At 42.8% G+C, this 22,042-nt stretch overlaps 1 protein-coding gene and 1 non-coding gene across 2 annotated transcripts; both read right to left on the bottom strand.

The window, feature by feature from the left end:
- Positions 1 to 269: 269 nt before the first annotated feature.
- Positions 270 to 17,608, bottom strand: LOC126271936 (larval cuticle protein F1-like). The gene is made up of 4 exons (XM_049974357.1): positions 17,530 to 17,608; positions 11,690 to 11,944; positions 9,500 to 9,871; positions 270 to 435 (listed from the first exon to the last, which is right to left on the bottom strand). The coding sequence occupies exons 1-3, from the start codon at positions 17,542 to 17,544 to the stop codon at positions 9,512 to 9,514; spliced, it is 630 nt and encodes a 209-aa protein (XP_049830314.1). The 5' UTR covers positions 17,545 to 17,608; the 3' UTR covers positions 270 to 435; positions 9,500 to 9,511.
- A 2,335-nt stretch (positions 17,609 to 19,943) lies between these two features.
- Positions 19,944 to 20,050, bottom strand: LOC126274936 (U6 spliceosomal RNA). Its single transcript, XR_007550480.1, has one exon. It is a non-coding gene; the product is annotated as a U6 spliceosomal RNA (small nuclear RNA).
- Between the last annotated feature and the right edge of the window lie 1,992 nt (positions 20,051 to 22,042).

The following is a 22,042-nucleotide window of genomic DNA, read 5'->3' as shown; positions in this document are numbered from 1 at the left end:
TCATATGCAACGACTTTTTTAATAGCTATTTGCTACTGTGTGATCATATATTTAAGGTCCGTAGGGGCAAATTTTAGGCAGTCCTTAACTGACAATACACTAACGAGCTGTAAGTAGAAAACAACGTGGAATAGTCATGTATTCGAAGCACTATTTACTGCGTTGATTATATGTGAGAGGTTCAAATTGCTTGGGTGATCTGGAACCTGTTACCATTTCAGCATACAGATTTGCATTATCACATACATTATATAGGAAACCACATGTAATAATTTTTCATTGTGCTTTATTGCAATTTGTATAAAAGAAAAAGGTACAAAATTACATTGGCGCTAACAACTGAAGAAAATGGTAGGTTTTCAGTGCGCCGTTGCCCTTTTACGAGGCAGCGAGGTGATGATGAAAAATGAGAGCGTAGAAATCTCAGGATACAGCCTGGAACGTAAATTAATACATAAATTAATACTTTCATTAATACGTAAATTAATACGACTATTACAACTGAGTAAACTACAATGAATATTAGTTTCATTTACTGTTTTACAAGATAAACAATTTTTATTATTAGTAGTCGATGTGCATTTGAAGCTTTCATAAATGTAAGTTTCCCGATATTCACCTGCAAAATGCAGCATTATGCAAATGGAATACAGTGTCAATAATTGATTAACAACTCGGCTAACATTTTATTTATCTACGAATAAACATTTCAGTGTAATTCTTTCTGATTTCTACATGTAAATACGTATATGTAAATCGGATTACAAATAGGAGAAGCTCTAAAAGCTTCTTTTTTGAATAGTCATCGGTATTTTGGTTGACCCGATTTTGTGTTTCATCTGGATATGACTTGGGTCAGTGCTATCGCATAAAGATTGCTACTAAGCTCACCACTTTCAGTTTCTGTATTACATGGTGGCTTTCATAATTTTTACTCTCTGCTGCTCCTTCAGTATTAAGTTAATTGTGCCTAAATTCCTTATCATAAATGGTACAAATACTACTTCTTTCTTCGTTTGGTACTTTATGTATACACTAAATTTTCAACAAGCTTCTCTAGCATCAGATTTAATTTTAAGACTCTTTTGTTTTCCCAGTTTCCCACCGTTGCTGTGTCACTTCCACCTAGTGCCGTGCTTCGGGCGTAGATTTTAAGAGATAAGGCGCATGCGCATTCTGCTTAAAAAATTCTGTAGTATCGTCTGTGTATCTCAGAACTGGTAGATTTTCTTTTATATTTTTTATTCGCATTTGGAAATTTTTACTTCATTTCGTCATCAGCGTACCAGTTAAAGTGCAGTCGTGATGTACAGAAAACATATTTTACACCCCGTTTAACACACATTGCCTGTCTTGATTTTGCCTTTCTATTGTTTCTATTTGGTACTTTTAACGCAAATACCTTGAAAGTATGACTGTTTGGAACACCTCCACAGTATAATAGGCATAACTGTAACGAGTCTTAATGATACGGTAAACACTAGTTCTTTTTGTTACATCAGTTGACAGGACCCTTCCTTCCGCACCTTTAACCTTTCGTGGTTCGATAACGGTAGAGCATGTTGCAGATGAATGGTTTGCAGCACTTTGTGTGTTGTGATCCGAAACGTTTCGTTGAGGATGCGGTAACATGAAGTGTTATCGAAAGCACACAGCGTCACAGTCATATTACAATAATGTTCCATCTTGTTGTGAAGACTCTCATCTGCCTCTGGATGTTGAGAAATGCAGTCTTATAATGTTCATTTAAGGTAAGAATGTAGTAGTCTCTGAATAAGGGGCTAACGACTCACAAGTTGAGTGAACCATGGGGTTGCGAAACACAACGGCCAAATACGTTAAATCAATATCATTCGAGAAAGAGCTGTACTGGGATACTACTCCTGTTTGTAGAATGTACGTGGTATGTATGTATGTATGTATATGGTAAGGGCATTGACAGGAGACATCGAATACAAATCTAGGGTATGGATATGGTCATACATTTGTTTGGGTTGAGGAAAGTTCAGTTGGAAGACTCAAGAGTGAAGATGACAAGTAGTTGAAAGCACTCCAGATGAAAGGTATAAGGTACAAGGGGCCGCCAGAGGGTAGCAGAAAACTTTGTTGGTATTATGCTAACTTGCACAAGATGAAGGAAGTGCTTCCTCTTTGTTATTATGTTTTAAGTTTTGAGTTGTCTGTTATCTGATTGGCTATGAAACACGGTAAACTAACGCTGTTCCCAATGTAGTACCTATATACAAATATGTAAGCATTCTTTCCTTGCTTCGCTCTTTAATAAGATAGAGAGAGTTGCTAGCATTTATAATAATTTTAAAGTTTTAAACATAACTGTGTGGTGTATGATAATTAAAACTGTCGTCTCCGAGGCCGTTAATCAACTACTTCTTGATGCCTCATCGCGAGAAACGCTGAAAAGTGGTAGAATATTTATGTAACGCCAACGTTTGATGAAAAGATTAAAAGCTTACCACCAATACAGTGAGATATAATGTAACGCACGTAAATAGAGGACAACATAAAACTGTTTGAATGGATTATAACTGAACAATCACTAGTGTCAAACAGAACTGCCTGAATCGTAGGGGCGTCCACTTGGAACGGTTTAACAAGAAATGACCATACAGTTCAGCAAAACGCACATGCCAGACGCAATGGGACTCATAGGAAGTAAATTAAGAAAGTATAATTCATCCACCAAAGAAGTCGGTAATAAGTGTCGTCCGAAAGGTTCTTGAGTAATTTTCATCTGCCTGGGAAAACTAATAACGTCATTTAACGGAAAATATAAAGAAAACACTAAGATGAGCTTTGTAAATCTTTACACACTTGTTTAGTCAATGCGATAGTATTACAGAAACGTTTAAATATGTGCAGTGGAAGACGTTAGAGTGATTCGGAGTGCGTCACTCGAAGGCTTACTCTAAAGATTTCGAGTGTTGACGTTCTATGACGAGACAAAAAAATTACTACTTCCTTCTACATAATTTCTTGGCAAAGTGGTTTGTATTTGAAAACGACCTTTTCCTTTTTTCCCTTTAAGTCAGTTCTTTGCCGTTACTCCAGTGAGTGGGTTCAATCCATAAAGTGTGACTGGGAAGTAAAGTGAAACAACCATCTTCTTCACTGAACTGAAAATCTTTCCAGGTCAGAAATTTCTTTCGGAAGAAATAGAAATTGTAAAAACTGATTCGACGTGAATTTTCTGACTACTCTTTCTTCATATTCTTTGGTTATCCCACTGCATTGCAACTTTAAAGACAGGTACAGTCTTACGAACCTTTTGTTTTTCGAAACCCAGTCGGAACATACTGACACATTTTTTTCATGCTTTCGGTCGAGAACACATGCATAGAGTTTGCGAGTTACCCTTTTGTCCTATGCAAGGTAACACTGAAAAGAATGTCTATTGTATCTTCGAAAATACAGGTCATAACATTTCATAAAATCGATGGTTTTTTTTCAAGGTCATCGGCATGCAAAGAATACTTCGATTGATTTTGCGTTTCAGGAGTGAAGACGAAGACATGTATCTCATCTATAGTAACAGCTTGATTCATAAAATCAGCTAGATTCATTTCTTAAACAGTCCACACATTTTTGAGAAATTTCTATTGTTATTAACTTCTCATTAGTATTCAACAAGGAACGCACCTTGGACAAAGATTTCTCAGAACTAATTCTTCGTCCTAACGCACCATATTCCCTCTGCTATGCCTTTGCTGTCAGCTGTTTCACACGCTTTTCGCACCTGATTGTTCCACACAACATTGTAACTTTTCCTGATGCTTCCGTCTGCTGGTGAGGCTTTTGGTCATCCTCCATGCGGATCATCTTCAATGAAAGTACAAAAACGTTGAATTTAGTCGTCCATTTCTTAATTAAAGTGAATGAGCAGACTAATTAGCGAAAAAAACTAACTTTGAATCGATTTTCATTAGAAATAACTAGTCCGAAACAAAGGCTACTCTGACGACTCGGTATTCGAGCTTTTACATTAGAACGAATCACACGCAGTGCGTCTACTTCAAGACAACGTATAAAGAAAAAATAAAAATAAATCTCACAGATCTTGTTCACACTTCAGTTACGTTACTGCGTAACACGTACCAACGTTACAGAGAGAAAAACTATTCCGCAGATCAGATTCACAACTTATGTTTCTGTGCAACGTTTACCAACTAAGAGAACTTGATGTCGATATTACCCAGAGAACTTTACACCTTGTCATCGTTCATACGCCTCGTTAATATCCAATGATAAATTCATGGAGATGAACTCTGAGACACTGTTCTCACACGTTGTTTGTAAAGACAGACTGTATGGCGTTGTCAGCTGGGAGACATCGAAGGACTATTGAACCAACTAATCCCAAAAAAATTTCTTCTTCCGCGAACAACGACACCTTTCCACTTCTTAGCTGTGTCTGCAGGATGCTGGTGACTATAACGGGTACGTGTATACTTTCGTGCCATATTTGTGTTTTATGGAGATGAATGAAGGCAGAGGGTGAAACCTGGCTCCAGTATGTAGCCTTCGTGTCTAAAACAGAGCCAAGCAAGAGCGTACGTGTGATCTGATCTACAGGGTGGGGAGACAACTCAGTTTTGTGAAGAATGGTGGAAGTCTTTTAAAATTTTACGATAGGTGGTTCTTGGTACTCTCGCCACTACTCAGTATTTATTACATGTTCCTCAAATCATCAAACTTATACTGAATTGGTACATCCGTTTTGGTAGGGAAGGATGTGAATTTGCTCTGTGAAGATAATTTTTCCTGTGTGTGTGTGGAGGGAGGGGGGGGGGGGCTGATGGTGCAGGGCTAATAGTGTGTCTTCTATTTTATTCTTCATTTTATAGGTCTACATCCGCAGGACCAAATCGAGGAGCAAATCTCAAAGGTCATTGACGTGTCGGTACATGAAATTACAACATAAGAGTAATATCACATAAAATAAAATGTTTATGAACCCAAAAAGAGACAAGCCATAAGTTTATGTAAACGCATTCAAGGAATCAGTTCAATTTTTCAAGGAACTTCTCGGAGGAATAGAAGGGGAAACCCTTCAGTTTCGATTTGAAAGCGCGTGGATTACTGCTAAGAATTTTTAATTCTTGTGGTAGCTTATTGAAATTGGGGGCAGCAGTATATTGCACACCTTTCTGCACAGGAGTAAAGTAAGTGCGATCCAAATGCAGACTGATTTTCTGCCTAGTATTATCTGAGTGAACGCTGCTAATTATTGGGAATAAGCTGATGTGGTTAACAAGAAATGACCGTAAAAAGTATAGATATTGAGCGGCCATATCAGAACACCCGAACTAGTGAACAGGGGTCGACAATAGGTTCGCGAACTTGGACCACTTATTGCCTGAACTGCCCATTTCTGAGCCAAAAATATGCTATGGGATTGGGAAGAATTACCCCAAAATATAATGCCATACGTCAGAAGCGAATGAAAATAAGCAAAATAGGCTACTGTTCGTGTCGAACTATCACTTACTTCAGATACCGCCTGAACAGTAACAATGGCAGCATTAAGTTTTTAAATAATATCCTGAAAGAGGGCTTTCCACGACAGTTTAGTATCTATCTGAATACCTAAAAATTTGAACTGTTCACTTTTACTAATCATATGCCCATTCTGTGAAATTAAAACGTCTGGTTATGTTGAATTATGTGTTAGAAACTGTAAAAACTTAGTTTTACTGTGATTTAGCGTTAGTTTATTTTCTACAACCCATGAACGTGGCTAGATAATCATCAACGGCCCTCAATCCATAAGAATCTGCAGAGAGAGGAATGTAATCAAGGAGACTGGTGCAAAGTCTGCTCCCCTTGATGGCCAAATACTGGCGGTGAAAACTTACTTTCATTTTCACGATACGAACTGGCTACGCGAGAGTCGAGCGCTACTAGGCTACGAACGTTATGACCCCAGTAACGGAGGTGAGTACATGTTTCGTTAACGGTAAGGCAAGAACAAATTGAAGATGCTGGTGAGTGTGTCCTTTCTCCCATGTACACTCATGCTCATAAATTAAGGATAATGCTGATACATGGTAAAACAGAGCTCTGGTGGGCGGTTTGCAGGTTTAAATCACCTCGGGGTATGACCATGCGGTCGTCGCACGGTGGCGCTGACAGCAGTCCACATACGCAGAGGTGTGTTGGTGCACGTCAGAGTACGGTGCAACGAGCAAGTGTGCAGACGTTTTCAGAAGGGCTAATGGTGACTGTGTGTTGAAAATGGCTCGAAGAACATATATTGATGACGTTATGAGGGGTAGAATACTAGGGCGACTGGAGACTGGTCAAACAAAGCATGTCGTAGCATGGGCCCTCTGTGTTCCACAAAGTGTGATCTCAAGATTACGGCAACGATTCCAGCAGACAGGAAACGTGTCCAGGCATTACAGTACGGAACGTCCACAGTGTACAACACCACAAGAAGACCGGTATCTCACCATCAGTGCCTGCAGACAGCCACGGAGTACTGCACGTAGCCATGTTCGGGACCTTACTGCAGCCATTGGAACAGTTGTCTCCAGACAAACAGTCTACAGACGACTGAACAGACACGGTTTATACGCCCGGAGACCTGCAAGGTGCATTCCACTGACCCCTGGTCACAGGAGTGCAGTGGGTCCCACCTTCCTCCTGATGGATGATAACATACGGGCCCACTGAGCTGAGTGGGCTGCCATCGTGGAGGAGTACCTTGAAACATCTACAGCAACATCTACATGGATACTCTGCAAATCACATTTAATTGCCTGGCAGAGGGTTCATCGAACCATCTTCACAATTCTTTATTATTCCAATCTCGTATTGCGCGCCGGAAGAATGAACACCTATATCTTTCCGTACGAGCTCTAATTTCCCTTATTTTATCTTGGTGATCCTTCCTCCATATGTAAGTCGGTACAACAAAATGTTTTCGCATTCGGAGGAGAAAGTTGGTGATTGGAATTTCGTGAGAAGATTCCCTTGCAAGGAAAAACGCCTTTCTTTTAATGATGTCCATCCCAAACCCTGTATCATTTCTGCAACACTCTCTCCCATATTTCGCGTTAATACAATGTGCTGCCTTTCTTTTAACTATTTCGATGTACTCAGTCAGTCCTACCTGGTAAGGATGTCACACCGCGCAACAATATTCTAAAAGAGGACGGACAAGCGTAGTATAGACAGTCTCCTTAGTAGGTCTGTTACATTTTCTAAGTGTCCTGCCAATAAAACGCAGTCTTTGGTTAGCCTTCATCACAACATTTTCTGTGTGTTCCTTCCAATATAAATTGTTCGTAATTGTAATACCTAGGTATTTAGTAGAATTTACGGATTTTAGATTAGACTGATTTATCGTGTAACCCATGTTTAACGCGTTCCTTTTAGCACTCATGTGGATGACCTCACACTTTTCGTTATTTAAGGTCAACTGCCACTTTTCGCACCATTCCGATATTTCTTCTAAATCGTTTTGCATTTTGTTTTGATCTTATGATGGCTTTATTAGTCGATAAACGACAGCGTCATCTGCGAACAACCGAAACGGCTGCTCAGATATCAGGTGAATGGAGTGGCCTGCCTGTTCTCCAGACCTAAACCCCATCGAGCACGTCTGGGATGCTCAAGGTCGACGTATCGCTGCACGTCTTCATACCCCTAGGACACTTCAGGAACTCCGACAGTCACTGGTGCAAGAATGGAAGGCTATACGTCAGCGGCTGCTCGACCACCTGATCCAGAGTATGCCAACCCATTGTGCGGCCTGTGTACGTGTGCATAGTGATCATATCCCATATTGATGTCGGGGTACATGTCCAGGAAACAGTGGCGTTTTGTAGCACATGTGTTTCGGGACGGTTTTCTCAACTTATCACCAATACCGTGGACTTACAGATCTGTGTCGTATGTGTTCCCTATGTGCCTATGCTGTTAGCTCCAGTTTTGTGTAGTGCCACGTTGTGTGGCACCACATTGTGAAATTATCATTAATTTATGAGCACGAGTATAGTTTAGAGGTACACTACTGGCCATTGAAATTGCTACATCACGAAGGTGACGTGCTACAGACGCGAAATTTAACCGACAAGAAGAAGATTCTGTGATATGCAAATGATTAGCATTTCAGAGCATTCACACAAGATTGGCGCCGGTGGCGATACCTACAACGTGCTGACACGAGGAAAGTTTCCAACCGATTTCTCTTGACACAAACAGCAGTTGACCGGCGTTGCCTGGTGAAACGTTGTTGTGATGCCTCGTGTAAGGAGGAGAAATGCGTACCATCAAGTTTCCGACTTTGATAAAGGTCGGATTGTAGCCTATCGGGATTGCAGTTTATTGTATAGCGACATCGCTGCTCGCGTTGGTCGAGATCCAATGTCTGTTAGCAGAATATGGAATCGGTGGGTTCAGGAGGGTTATCCGGAACGCCGTGCTGGATCCCAACGGCCTCGTATCACCAGCAGTCGAGATGACAGGCATCTTATCCGCATGGCAGTACCGGATCGTGCAGCCACGTCTCGATACCTGAGTCAACAAATGAGCACGTTTGCAAGACAACAAACATCTGCACGAACAGTTCGACGACGTTTGCAGCAGCATGGACTAGCAGCTTGGAGACCATGGATGCGGTTACCCTTGACGCTGCATCACAGACAGGAACGCCTGCGATGGTGTACTCAACGACGAACCTGGGTGCACGAACGGTAAAACGTCATTATTTCGGATGAATCGAGGTTCTGTTTACAGCATGATGATGGTCGCATCCGTGTTTGGCGACATCGCGGTGAACGCACATTGGAAGCATGTATTCGTCATCGCCATACTGGCGTATCACCCAGCGTGATGGTATGGGGTGTCATTGGTTACACGTCTCGGTCACCTCTTGTTCGCATCGACGACACTTTGAATAATGGACGTTACATTTCAAATGTGATACGACCTGTGGCTCTACCCTTCATTCGATCCCTGCGAAACCCTACATTTCAGCAGGATAATGCACGACCGCATGTTGCAGCTCCTGTATGGACCTTTCTGGATACAGAAAATGTTCGACTGCTGCCCTGGCCAGCATATTCTCCTGATCTCTCACCAATTGAGAAAGTCTGGTCAATGGTGGCCGAGCAACTGGCTCGTCACAATACACCAGTCACTACTCTTAATGAACTGTGGTATCGTGTTGAAGCTGCATGGGCAGCTGTACCTGTACACGCCATTCAAGCTCTGTTTGACTCAATGCCCAGGCGTATCAAGGCCGTTATTACGGCCAGAGGTGGTTGTTCTGGGTACTGATTTCTCAGGACCTATGCACCCAAACTACGTGAGAATGTAATCACACGTCAATTGTAGTATAATATATTTGTCCAATGAATCCCTGTTTATCATCTGCATCTCTTCTTGGTGTAGCGATTTTAATGTCGCTTAGTGTATTTGCAAAGTGTGAATCTAGGAAGACAGTAAAGAATCTGATGCAAAGTGGATGGCTTACCACAGAGTGCAGTTAGTGCTTGCCGTAGAAACCTCCTCCGTAGCCTCCTCCGTAGCCGCCCCCGTAACCGCCTCCGAAGCCGCCGCCGTAGCCGCCGCCGTAGCCGCCCCCGAAGCCGCCGCCGTAGCCGCCTCCTACGACGACGGGCACGGGGTGCGGGACGGTGACGGGGTAGGGCTGAGGGACGGGCACGGCGACCGGCCTGGGCACGGACACGGGGTAGGGCCGGGCTACCGGCACGGGCACGGGCTGAGGCACCGGCACAGGAACAGCGCGGGGCACCGACACGGGCACCGCCTGCGGCACCGGCACCGGGACCGGCCGCGTCACCTCCACTGGCTGCGGTACGGGCACCGCCACTGGCCGCGCCACCTGCAAGCAGGCGTGCCAACGTCACGCGCACGTCCGGTACGTCACACGGCTCTAGAACACGCACCAAACGGGCTGGATCACCTCCGCTGGTTGGCTGCGAGAACGGGGCGCATAGCGAAGGAAATGCAGCTCGAATCTTCGTCCGGGAATCCAGAATTATCTTTTCCAAGGTTCTCCTAAGTCTGACGAAGTTTCGAGGCTGTAGATCTTTAAACTGGGAAAACAAAAAGGGTATGTCTGCTAAATAAACAAATGTACTCCATAGTTTGGACGATGGCTTCGTACTGTTCTCCTCTAGAGTAGATAAACTTCAATAAGGAGTAGAATAATGTAATATAGCAAGTTTGGGAGTAGAACAGAAAATAAATGTTGATGACACTTTGTCAATGTTACTAGGTACAACTAATAACGAGGACAATGAAATATCTTGGGAGATCTTGCATTTAAAACAGCTGAATGCAGCGATTGGTTTGCTGGGATGAAAATAAACCGAAGAATAAAAATGCCCTCTAATGTTCTTGATAATGTAAATAGCACGAAGTTTGTAAAAGTTGTGAGTTTTGAGTTATGGACTCTTAATGTGGGAACCCATCCAAATACCTGAATGAGATTTTCACTCTGCAGCTGTGTGTGCGCTGATATGAAACTTCCTGGCAGATTAAAACTGTGTGCCGGACCGAGACTCGAACTTGGGATCTTTGTCTTTCGCGGGCAAGTGCTCTACCAACTGAGCTACCGAAGCGCGACTCATGACCGCTACTCACAGCTTTACTTCTGCCAGTATCTTGTTTCCTACCTTACAAACTTTAGAGAAGCTCTCCTGCGAACCTTGCAGAACTAGCACTCCTGAAAGAAAGGATATAGCGGAGACATGGCTTAGCCACAGCCTGGGGGATGTTTACAGAATGAGATTTTCACTCTGCAGTGAAGTGTGCTCTGATATGAAACTTCCTGGCAGATTAAAACTGTGTGCCCGACCGAGACTCGAAAGGTAGGAGACGAGATACTGGCAGAAGTAAAACTTTGAGAACCTGGCGTGAGTCGTGCTTCGGTAGCTCAGTTGGTAGAGCACTTGCCCGCGAAAGGCAAGGGTCCCGACTTTGAGTCGCGGTCCGGCACACAGTTTTAATCTGCCAGGAAGTTTGATCCAACTACCTGACTGCTTAGTAAGAGATAGAGAAATCTGTATTTGAAATTAACGGGAGGTACAAATGGCTCTGAGCACTATGGGACTTAACATCTGAGGTCATCAGTCCCATAGAACTTAGAACTACTTAAACCTAACTAACCTAAGCACATCACACACATCCATGCCCGAGGCAGGATTCGAACCTGGGACCGTAGCAGTCGCGCGGTTCCGTACTGCAGCGCCTAGAACCGCGTGGCCACCGCGGCCGGCGAACGGGAGATACAAAAGACACAATTGCGACTGTAGCGAAAATTAAATGTAAGAGTACGGGGCATATAGCCAGATGAATGAATGGTGGATGATAAAGTAGTGTCCCTGTCTGGTTGCAATTGATAATGAAGGACCTAGTTGGCGGTGTAACTGAAAATAAGTAGATGGCACAAGAAAACTTGCAACAACAGCATGGAGGTCTATGGTTGAAGTCTGCAATTTGTGGAGAAGTCTCGAGGGGGAGCAGTGAATGCCAGGAGGCTGATGATTATGACGAGTAGCGGTATCGGCCTAGTGTGTCAACTGCTGGAGAACCTCTCTCGAGGAGACTGTGCAAATAAATCGCCAACAGGCAAGGGGCGAGCTGAAGCACCTGTCCACCGCTTGCGTGAGACAGAGCAGACCTGCTAGACACTTACAGTCTGCACGTTGATGGCTGGTCCAGCGGCGGCTGCTACTCCGACGCCCCCAAAGCCACCTCCGATGCCGCCTCCGAGGCCGTATCCGCCTCCGAGGCCGTAGCCGCCTCCCAGTCCGTAGCCACCCCCGTAGCCGCCCCCGTAGCCGAGGCCCAGGAGGCCCCTCTTGTCCTGCTTCTTGCCGGTCTCCTCCGCAGGCTGCCCGCTCGTCGTCTGCTCTGCGGCGATGGCGGCTGCCGCCAACAGAGTCACAAGCTGCGGGCAAAGAGCTTCTCGTAAAGAAGTGTCCCATTCTTTTTACTATGCTGAAAAGTGAAATGAGCGTATGGCATCGTTAGCTGGGAGGCCCCATTCGGGGAAGTTCGGCCGCCAAGTGCAAGTCTTATTTCATTCGACGACACATCGGGCGACTTGAGCGCCGGTGATGAGGATAAAATGATGAAGAGGACAACACAACACCCAGTCCACGAGCGGAGGAAACCTCCAACATGGCTGGCCGCTTGCATGGGAGGCAAGCACATTACCACCCAGCTCAGGAGGCTAACTTTACTATGCTGAAAGTTGGAAACAGCTGCCCGACGAAGGTCGTGACGATACGAGAAAGCTGTTACGCAAAAAATTTCTATGCAATAACTTTTTAAGCAACATAATGAAACAGATCGTTTTATAGTAAACTTACCAGATGCAGGCTGCGAACTAATCATTCACTCTTAATCTAAGAATAGGTTGTAACAAATTTTCTCGACTGATTAAAATTGTGCACCATACTGGGGCGTTACTCTAGAGTTAGGCTTTCATGTGGAACTCTTCACCAACTGAGCCATCTGAGCATCTTGCACAATCTGATTCAAATTTTTATTCTGGCAGAATGATTATTCTTATATAGGGTGTCCCACACAGAACAGGTAGGCCTCACGTACCAGTTAATCATCTCCAGACAATTTGGTTGTGAAGTGGCAACACTGTCTCGAAACTTGGTTACACTACATTTAATCGGAAAGCTGAGTACAACTGTGTGTTGGCGCATCAGTTGTTGTGGGAAGCTCGAATTGTTGAGTTGTTACAGAAAAGGGGAAGTTTGCATTGGAACAACTAATTGAAATTGTCGGGAGTTACATAAAGACAGGCTCCAGCAAGCACTGTAAAGAAATATTTCAAGCGAAGTATCCTTGTAGGAAACTCCCCACGACCAGCAATGTTTAAGATTTGTAGACGAAATGGAGGGCTGTAGAATCAGTTCACAATGTCCAGAGCAACTCCTGAAACTACAGAGAGATGTTGCATGGACAGTACGAGAGTCCCTGCAAATCGGTAAGGATGTTAAACCAGTAGGTTGATGTCTCACTCGCATCGTGTTGCGTGTACTAAAAGAAATGAAATTAAAAGCCTATCGTGCGAGTGCCGTGCATGAATTGAAATTTGAGGATCAGGAAAAAAGAGTTCATAACTGTATCTAGCTGTTAACATCAACTGCTAACGGTTTCTTCGACCGTGTGATTTACTTCATGTCAGATGAGGCCTGATTTCATTTGTCAAATTACGTAAACTCTCGGAATTACAGAAACTGGTAGCAGGACAACCCACATCTTCTGGATGAACAACATCAGCAGTCAGAGATGATACGTATTTGGTATGCACTGTCCGGCATGGGCATTATTGGCCCGCTACACACCTATCGAAAAAAGTTTTGCATCACCTCTGTTCCGAGAGTTCCGGAACCTGTACAGAAAATTGGAATAGAGATCAACATAAACATCATTTCCGTCCTTTTTATTGCTAATGAAAACCACACATTGCATGTTGTACCACCATACAGCAGAACCTTCAGCGGTGGTGGTCCTGACTTCTGTACACATCGGTACCTCTAATACCCAGTAGCAGGTCCTCTTGCATTGATGCATGCCTCTATTCGTCGTGGCATACTATCAACAAATTCATCCAGGCGCTGTTGGTCCAGATGGTCCCACTACTCAACGGCGAATCGGCATAGACTCCTCAGACTTGTTGGTGGGTCACGTCGTCCATAAACAGCCCTTTTCAATCTATTTCAGTTATGTTAGATAGGGTTCATGATTGGAGAACTTGCTGGCCACTCTAGTCGAGCGATGTCGTTATCCAGAAGGAAGTCATTCACAAGATGTGCACGATGGGGGCGCGATTTGTCGTCCAGGAAGACGAATGCCTCGTCAGTATGCTGCCGATATGGTTGCTCTATCGGTCGGAGGATGGCATTCACGTATCGTACAGCCGTTACAGCACCTTCCATGATCGCCAATGGCGTACGTCGACCCCACATAATGCCACCCCAAAACAGCAAGGAATCTCCACCTTGCTACACACGCTGGACAGTGCGTCCAAGGCGTTCAGCCTGACCGGGTTACCTCCAAACACGTTTCCAGAGATTGCCTGGTTGAAGACACATGCGACACTCATCGGTGAAGAGAACGTGTGTGCCAATCCTGTACAGTCCATTCGGCATGTTGTTGGGTCCATCTGTACCGCGCTGCATGGTGTCGTGGTTGCAAAGGTGGACCTCGCCATGGACGTCAGAGTGAAGTTGCGCATCATGCAGCCTATTGCGCACACTCTGAGTCGTAACACAATGTCCTATGGCTGCACGAAAAGCATTATTCAACATGGTGGCGTTGCTGTCAGAGGTCCTCCGAGCCATAATCCGTAAGTGGCGATCATCCAGTGCAGTAGTAGTCCTTGGGCGGCCTGAGCGAGGCATCTCATCGACAGTTCCTGTCTCTCTGAATCCCCTCCATGTCCAAACAACATCGCTTTGGTTCACTCCGAGACGCCTGGACACTTCCCTCTCTGAGAGCCCTGCCTGGCACAAAGTAACAATGCGAACGCGATCGAACCGCGGTATTGACCGTCTAGGCATGGTTGAACTACAGACGACACGTCCCATGTACCACCTTCGTGTTGGAATGACTGGAACTGATCGGCTGTCGGACTCCCTCCGTCTAATAGGCGCTGCTCATGTATGAGTGTTTACATCTTTGGGCGCGTTTAGTGACATCTCTGAACAGTCAAATAGACTGTGTCTGTGAGACAACATCCACAGTCAACTTCTATTTCCAGGAGTTCTGGGAACCGGGGTGATGCAAAACTTTTTTTATGTGTGTATTTTAATTACACCTTAAACAGTACCAGATATCCAGAGATCTTTGACTCTCTCTATGCACAGCTAATATTACATCTGTATTCATTATTTTAACAATATGGAGCCACCACTCACACGTACAATCAAAGTATGACCCACATCACCAACGTGTTCCCTGCAGACAGACTTGTCAGTTGAGGTCTCTGGCCTCGAAGTCCCTGGAATCAACAGCGTGTGCTTTTATTTATGGGCAACATTAAAAAGCAAAGTGTATGCCTACAATCCTCTCACAATAGACTATCTACAGAATATTACTAGATAAATTAACAACATCACGCCTGCAGAATTATAGCGTGTTGCTGGTAACGTCAACACACGAAGTCAGCGATACCTGGATGCTCATGGCCACTACTTACAGCATCTCTTATAAACAGGTAAATAAATGTTTTTAACGTTACTGTTATCTATTCCTTTTTAGTTAGTTCATTGTTACATGAATCTCGGGCATGAGGCGTACACCTTTCATGTGGGGCACCTGTTACAAGCTAATAATTTCGATAGCACGATTTAGTTCAGAAACCTTTTGTAATTAAGAGAATGATTAAAATTCTGTTTGCTGTTAAGTGGATCTGAATATCCCATAATCCCTATTTTGTACAGCTATCACAACTTTTTATTGAAAAATAGATATAAATGTTCAACGTAGCCTAAGGCCAAAATATTGAAAAATCGTTGTAAAGATTCCATCATGAATGATAAGTCTTTAGTCTGATACAAAATCAGTTACGTCTTTTGAGATTTAATTATATTGCAGCAGTACTCTTATTCTTTTCGGGCTAATCGAGAAAGTTGTACATGAGCGAGAGAATCATGAAAGAGACTGTCATATTTCACAAAAACTGGCAGAGAAAGCTAACTTGTGGAAGTACTGGCGAAAGTGATAAAATTCATTGACTCTTTAAGTGACAGTAAATAAAATTAAGCGGAATATACACGTAAATAGCCAATACTCTGCAGATTTTTCTGTAACTGTGACACAAATTTCAAATTATGACGCTACTGGAAGTATGTCAATTTTTTTAGCTATTTTCGCATGTCGGATTTACATAAAATTATCGATAACCATTTGATTCCACAGAGAGTAGTCTCTAGAATATAGAGAGAAGTGCAATACGCTCATTTTATTTAAGCTCAAAAGCGCTGAAGGCATGAAAAGCTGCAGTATAAAAGGAATAATATGAATTTGATTAATGCCAAAGGCCTGTAATAAAATTTTCTGATTTGAATTAAAAAATCCTGTAACAATATTATTAAGTGGAGTAAAGGAATATGGCCATGTCACACTTTTTTATTTGATGTTGAACTTCATTACATTACATTACATTACAAGACATTTAGTATCCCCAATCAAAGCAAGAGTTCACTTTAACGCTTGGTATAAGTTTTTTGTCGGTTTTTAAGAAAAGAGAAATATTGATAGTAACAGATATATATTAAGGATTATATACGTTGAGAGAAAGCTTTCAAAACGCTAACATCTTCAAACAGGTCTCTTCAGAAAGTTGTGGGTTGAAACTCAGATGCAATACTTACAACGCAGTTTTGTACTCAGAAGACGTTCATTAAGTATGGAATGTGGGTTTTTCAGGTCAGTTTATGACCCAGCTGTAATCCCAAAGATACTATTCTATCAGCTTTTCGGATTTCGAAGCTTGGACGGATTATAGTATTTGCCCCAGGACACCTACATAGATTCATGTTTTGCGTCTAATCACAAGTAATATACATTTGCTGTGATTTATCTGTTTTCAATTGTCAGAGTAATTTCTCTATAAGGATAGCTATAAATACTATTGCCGCGCGGAGAAGCCGCGCGGTTTGAGGCGTCATGTCACGGACTGCGCGGTCCTCCCACTGGAGGTTCGAGTCCTTCCTCGGGCATGAGTGTATGTTTAAGAATGCGTGTAAGTCTAGGGACCGATTACGTAAGCAGTTTGGTCCCTTAGGAATTCACACATATTTGAACATTTTAAATACCATTTTCATGCATGTAGCTGTATTATCTGCTAAAGGGAAAAAATGTATTTTGTAACAATGCAAATGAAATATCAATTAATGTATGTTAGAAATAGCAGAGGACCCAAGACAGAGTCCTGTGGTACACCATGACCAGTTCTATCAAATTTAGAATGCCTACCGCCATTTGTTGGGCCACAAAGTGGTACGTGTCAGTTCGGAAAGTACAGAAAAAGATATAAATCATAAATCTCCTGTAATTCTTTTTATAGTGTTTTAACTTTTGCATGAGAATATAACAGTTTTCTCAGTCAGACGACTTAGCTAGATCACAAGTTTATCCATGATTTTTCGAATCCAGTACATCATTTCCCCCAGGCGAATATACTGCTTGCAAACAACAGCCATTGTCGGAAACAAAGTGGTTACACACTTCTGTAGTAATACAGCTACACCGAAGCCGTGACAGCAGCTTGCTGAGCGTTTATAAATTTTGTGAGAATAAGCCTAGCTCCCCGACAAGCAGAGGTCGTCCCTAAAAATTTCTACACGATTAATAATGAAGCATTACGCTTAGTTTTGACTATTAGAAAATTTGTAGGTCTTGAAGATTTAGAATGTAGAAACTAAGCAGTTGAGAGAGAACCGCTGTGAGAGGAAGCTGCAGAACTTGATTAAGAAGGTGAGGAAGAGAAATGATGTGCTAACTTACCAGGAGAGCCCTCATGTCGGCAGTTGGTTGTTGGTTCCCGGCGCGGTGGGTGGAGGAGGAGTGCCTTCTGCGATCGTCCGCCGGCTTATATAGCGGGGCAGGTGCTTTCACCTCCTTCCTGTGCTCACGGGCCGTCTCGCCCGCAAGGGGGGGACGGGGGAGGCGGCTCAGAGTGCGTGCCGCTCTGCTAACGATCCCTCCACGTGGGCCACGCAACGTTCCCACATTCTAAGCGAGCCTCCAAGTCTTCTGCTTACTCTCTGGAGACCTTTTGGCGATACCACCAGAACAAACTGGGACAACCTGGACAATTTATTCCTTAACTTCCAGAAGACATTCGACAGGGTCCCGTATCACCGTTTTTTTTATGTGGTTCGGCACGTCTTCTTCTCCAACGACCATTTCTCCGTCTCAAAGTAGCACTTATACTTAATTTCCTCAATCTGCATACATGCGACAGCATGCGTACCTCGTACGTTCCAAAATGCCGTGCATAAAAACGGGATTTTTCGGGTCTCATACCTCGGGTTCTGTTAGTGATGAAAAGATAGGGTCAGGTGTTTTGGGATAGCCCTTGCGCTAGGGACCATCTGTAAACCCAACAGAAGGATCGTCTTAGCGTCACTATCCTATAGAACAAAGTATTGCCTCTTGCTTAGGCAAAAGGAGCAAATCGGTTGGTTCTTTTTGCATTTGACATGGTCTATCGTGGGCTTGCTGGGATTTATGGAGGCACCATTATTTCATAGTCGGTTCCTCAAAAAACCTCAAAGAAAGGTTTTTTTGTAGCATATTTTCGCCGTCACTAGCAGGCCAAAATCCAGCTGAGGATTCCAAGACGATTGCACAGGAAATGGCTGAAACTTTTACGATGTATTCCTAAGATCCCGACCTCGAACAACCTTGACAATTTTCTTGATACTTTTATCCGTTTTCAAGATAACGATTTACCATACTTCTACACGCAAAATCCGGTATGGGGTGAAATATAAATAACAAATAATCGTAACAAGTTGCTCAAATTTAAAAGCATGTTCTTTGGAGATTTGTCTAGAAGAACCATCTCCGCGTTTCCAAAAATATTTATCCGTTACCGAGAAACACCCCAAAAGCTGGTTTTTATGGAACCGGAATCCGAACGCTAATTTCATGACGGTTGCACACAGCGAATGGCTGTAATTTTTACGAAGTGTTCCTGCGATCCGGATCTGTAACAACTTTGAACATTTTCTTCGTATCTTTATCTGTTACCGAGATACAATGATTCAGTGTTACCCTACTTGTACACGTAAAATCCGGTGTGAGGCGAAAAAGTAGTTTGGAAACCATATGGTGCAGTATTGAAGCACACGCAAAATATTTTTGCGATTAAAATCCGGCCTGAGGTGTAAAATTATTTTTGTGTAACTTCAGTTTCACATAAGTAAACTACCTAAATTTTACTGACCAATACATTTCTTTTAATATGAGTTACATGCCCTGCTGCAGTTTTACTGATCAATACATTTCTTCTTATACGAGTTACATGCCCTGTTGCAGCAGGGAAGCGAAGGGAACCAGCGGAAAAATGCTTCTGTCGGAGCATAAAACATGTGAATATATTCACGTTTATTTAAAAGATTGAGCGAAAAGTGGGACGCCAAAATTTTTGGTAAAATTTAAAAAGGTACTGAGGAAAGTAGAATGAGATAGCTGGTACCCCATTTTTCTATCGCTCTTTTAAATAAACAGGAACGTATTCGCATTTTTTGTACTCTAACTGGAGCATTTTTTCGCTGGTTATTTATTGGATGTATTCCAGTCGCTGTGTTCTCCTATAGTTTTTGCCATCTATGGCTCACTCTCATCCCATGTCCTATCATGCCGCCCATTCTTCCTGTCAATGCTTTACGTTTACATGATTACTCTGCAATTCACAGCTAAGTGCCTGTTTCTCTAACGTTCCCACTCTCGAGAAGCGCACAGGAAAAACGAAAAATAATTTTTTTCTGAGCTCTGATTACTTTATTTTTTTATAACTTTGATGTCCGCTGCTCGTGGTCTCACGGTAGCGTTCTCGCTTCCCGAGCACTGGGTCTCGGGTTCGATTCCCGGCGGGGTCAGGGCTTTTTCCTGCCTCGAGATGTCGTGTCGTCTTCATCATCATCATTCATCCCCATCACGGTCGGAGGACGGCTATGGCAAACCACCTCCACTTTTTTTTTAATTATCTCATTTTGTTCGTTTTCGTTCATTGTATCTGCTCTGGGCGGACGTCGAAAGACACCCGTTTCAGTTCGTTGTTGATCCATTAACTCAGTTTTTTATTACAGAGGGCAGCTAGTCTTCTGACCGAACACGCTGAGCTACCGTGCCGGCTAAACGAGATAGAGGCAACAGCACCCGGTGTTCCCAGGCGGTCACCCATCCAAGTACTAAATGTGGAACGCTTCACGATTTGGCGTGTCATCCTTACGCAGGGGCCATGCTAATCTTCTCTGTATCGTTCCAATTTTAGTATATGTACCGCCGAAGCGCGTACCCCACTAGGACCTTGCCTAGTAAAGCGGTGCAGGTCTCCCACATCGTTCCCCTACGCTCTGTGAAGAAGCATAGGACTTCATTTCCATTTTATTACTTTGTTATGATAATCATTTCCCCTATGTAGATGGGTACCAACGAAATATTTTGTCTTGCGGAGGAGAAAGTTTTTGAGTGGAAAGTTATGAAAATATCCTGCCAAAACTAAAAATGCACTTTCAAGAAAGGCACCAAATATGGTTACCAATTCTTCTTCTTCTTTCTTTTTTGTCTATGCCATGGACCTGTTTTGTCTTCTCAGCATCCAGCCATCTTTTTGTTGGCCTTCCTATGGATCTTGTACCTGACGCTCTGAAATTTAAGTCTTGTTTTGGCATCTTTGAATCCGGCATCACTTGTAGATTTTCTAGCCAGCTTTGTCGATTAGACTTGATTGTCTCATTTACAGCATAAATCCCAAGCTCTGATCTTACGTCTTCGTTTCTTGGTCTATCTAATCTTGTGCAGCCCATAACTCCTCTTAGAAATTTAATTTCTGCGGCTTGGATTCTACATTCTTGCTTTTTAGTAAATGTGCAAGTTTCAATTTAAAATATCAAAGTGGCGTGGTTATTACCTTATAAAATTTGATTTTTGTGCCCATTGATTGTTCCGCATATGATCTGATATTTCTGTAGTTCGTTGTCAATGTCAAGTTCATTCTGGTAGCTTATAATATTTTCAAGATACCTGAAGTGATTAACGTGCTACTACGATCTGAGTCCTCATTGGTTTTTCCCTTTGAAAGCCATTACTTTTGTTTGTGGAATTGATTTTTCAAATTATATTCCTTAGAAATTTGGTTCAGTCCATAGATGGATCATTGTAGTGAAGTCTCGCTGTCCTATACAAGTGCAGGGTCGTCTGCAAAACGCATCGAATTAAAAAATATGTCATGCGATAATCTCAAACCCGGATCAATTTGTTGCTTTCATGTTTCAGTCATGTACTTATTAAAAAGTATGTGTGATAAGCAACACCCTTGTCGAACATCTTAATTTATCGATATGTCTTTTGATATAGCACAGTTAACCTTTATTCTTATTTGTATACCTCTATAAAGGTTTTCTGTTATTTACTGAGAATATCTGTTCTTGTGTAATATGTTTCATAGGATTTTCCTAGCTACATTGCCGAAGGCTTTGTCTAAGTCTATAAATACGACGTTTGTTTCCATATTGAGCTCTCTTTGTTGTTATAGAATTTGTTTACGTATCCGAAAATTATCAGGACAGGATGTTGCTTTTCTGAAACCAGTTTGTCCTTCAGACAATAGATTTTCGCAATAATTTGTAGACGTCGATTTTTTTTATCTTGGTGCAAATCTTATACGCTGTGTCCGCTACCACGATGATTACTGATTAATTTTTTTAAAGATTAATATTTCATTTGCAACTGTTCATGGTTTTGGGGTTTGGCATACGGTTTATACATTTCAGATGAGGAGGGACGGGGTCCTTCTCTAATTCTTACCATTCCCGAAACTAGTATTTTCTGCTGAACATGCGGACGCTTCCAGTATGTCGATGACTCAGCCTTTGAATGTACAGCTGCAGTGGAAATAACATTTTACGACCGTCAAACGTTGCATCATGAATCAAAGAACTGTGATAAAATTTTACTGTAAATTAGGAAAAACGGTGTCAGAAGTTTCAAAGGCATGCAACGTGCTTACGGGGATAACTGTCTTAGTCGTGTACAGTACAAGTTCTCTGCTGGTTTTCAGTATTTAAGAATGGAAGAGAATCCTTTCACGACGGACCACGCGGTGGACTCCCTGTGTCTGCTGGGGAGTATAAAAATGTGGGAAATCGAAGGGCATTTTGTCACTGATACAAGAATTACCCCCAGAATGCTTGAAGTGAAACTTGGTCTCAGTAACGTTACGGCAAGGTTCATTTTAGAGAAAGACTTGCACAAGTGAAGTATTTGTGCCCACGTTGTGCCATACTTA

This window comes from Schistocerca gregaria, chromosome 5 (assembly GCF_023897955.1).
Source record: "Schistocerca gregaria isolate iqSchGreg1 chromosome 5, iqSchGreg1.2, whole genome shotgun sequence".
Lineage (NCBI taxonomy): Eukaryota > Metazoa > Arthropoda > Insecta > Orthoptera > Acrididae > Schistocerca > Schistocerca gregaria.
The sequence above is the reverse complement of the archived record's forward strand: the minus strand, read 5'-3'. Positions and strand labels throughout refer to the sequence as shown.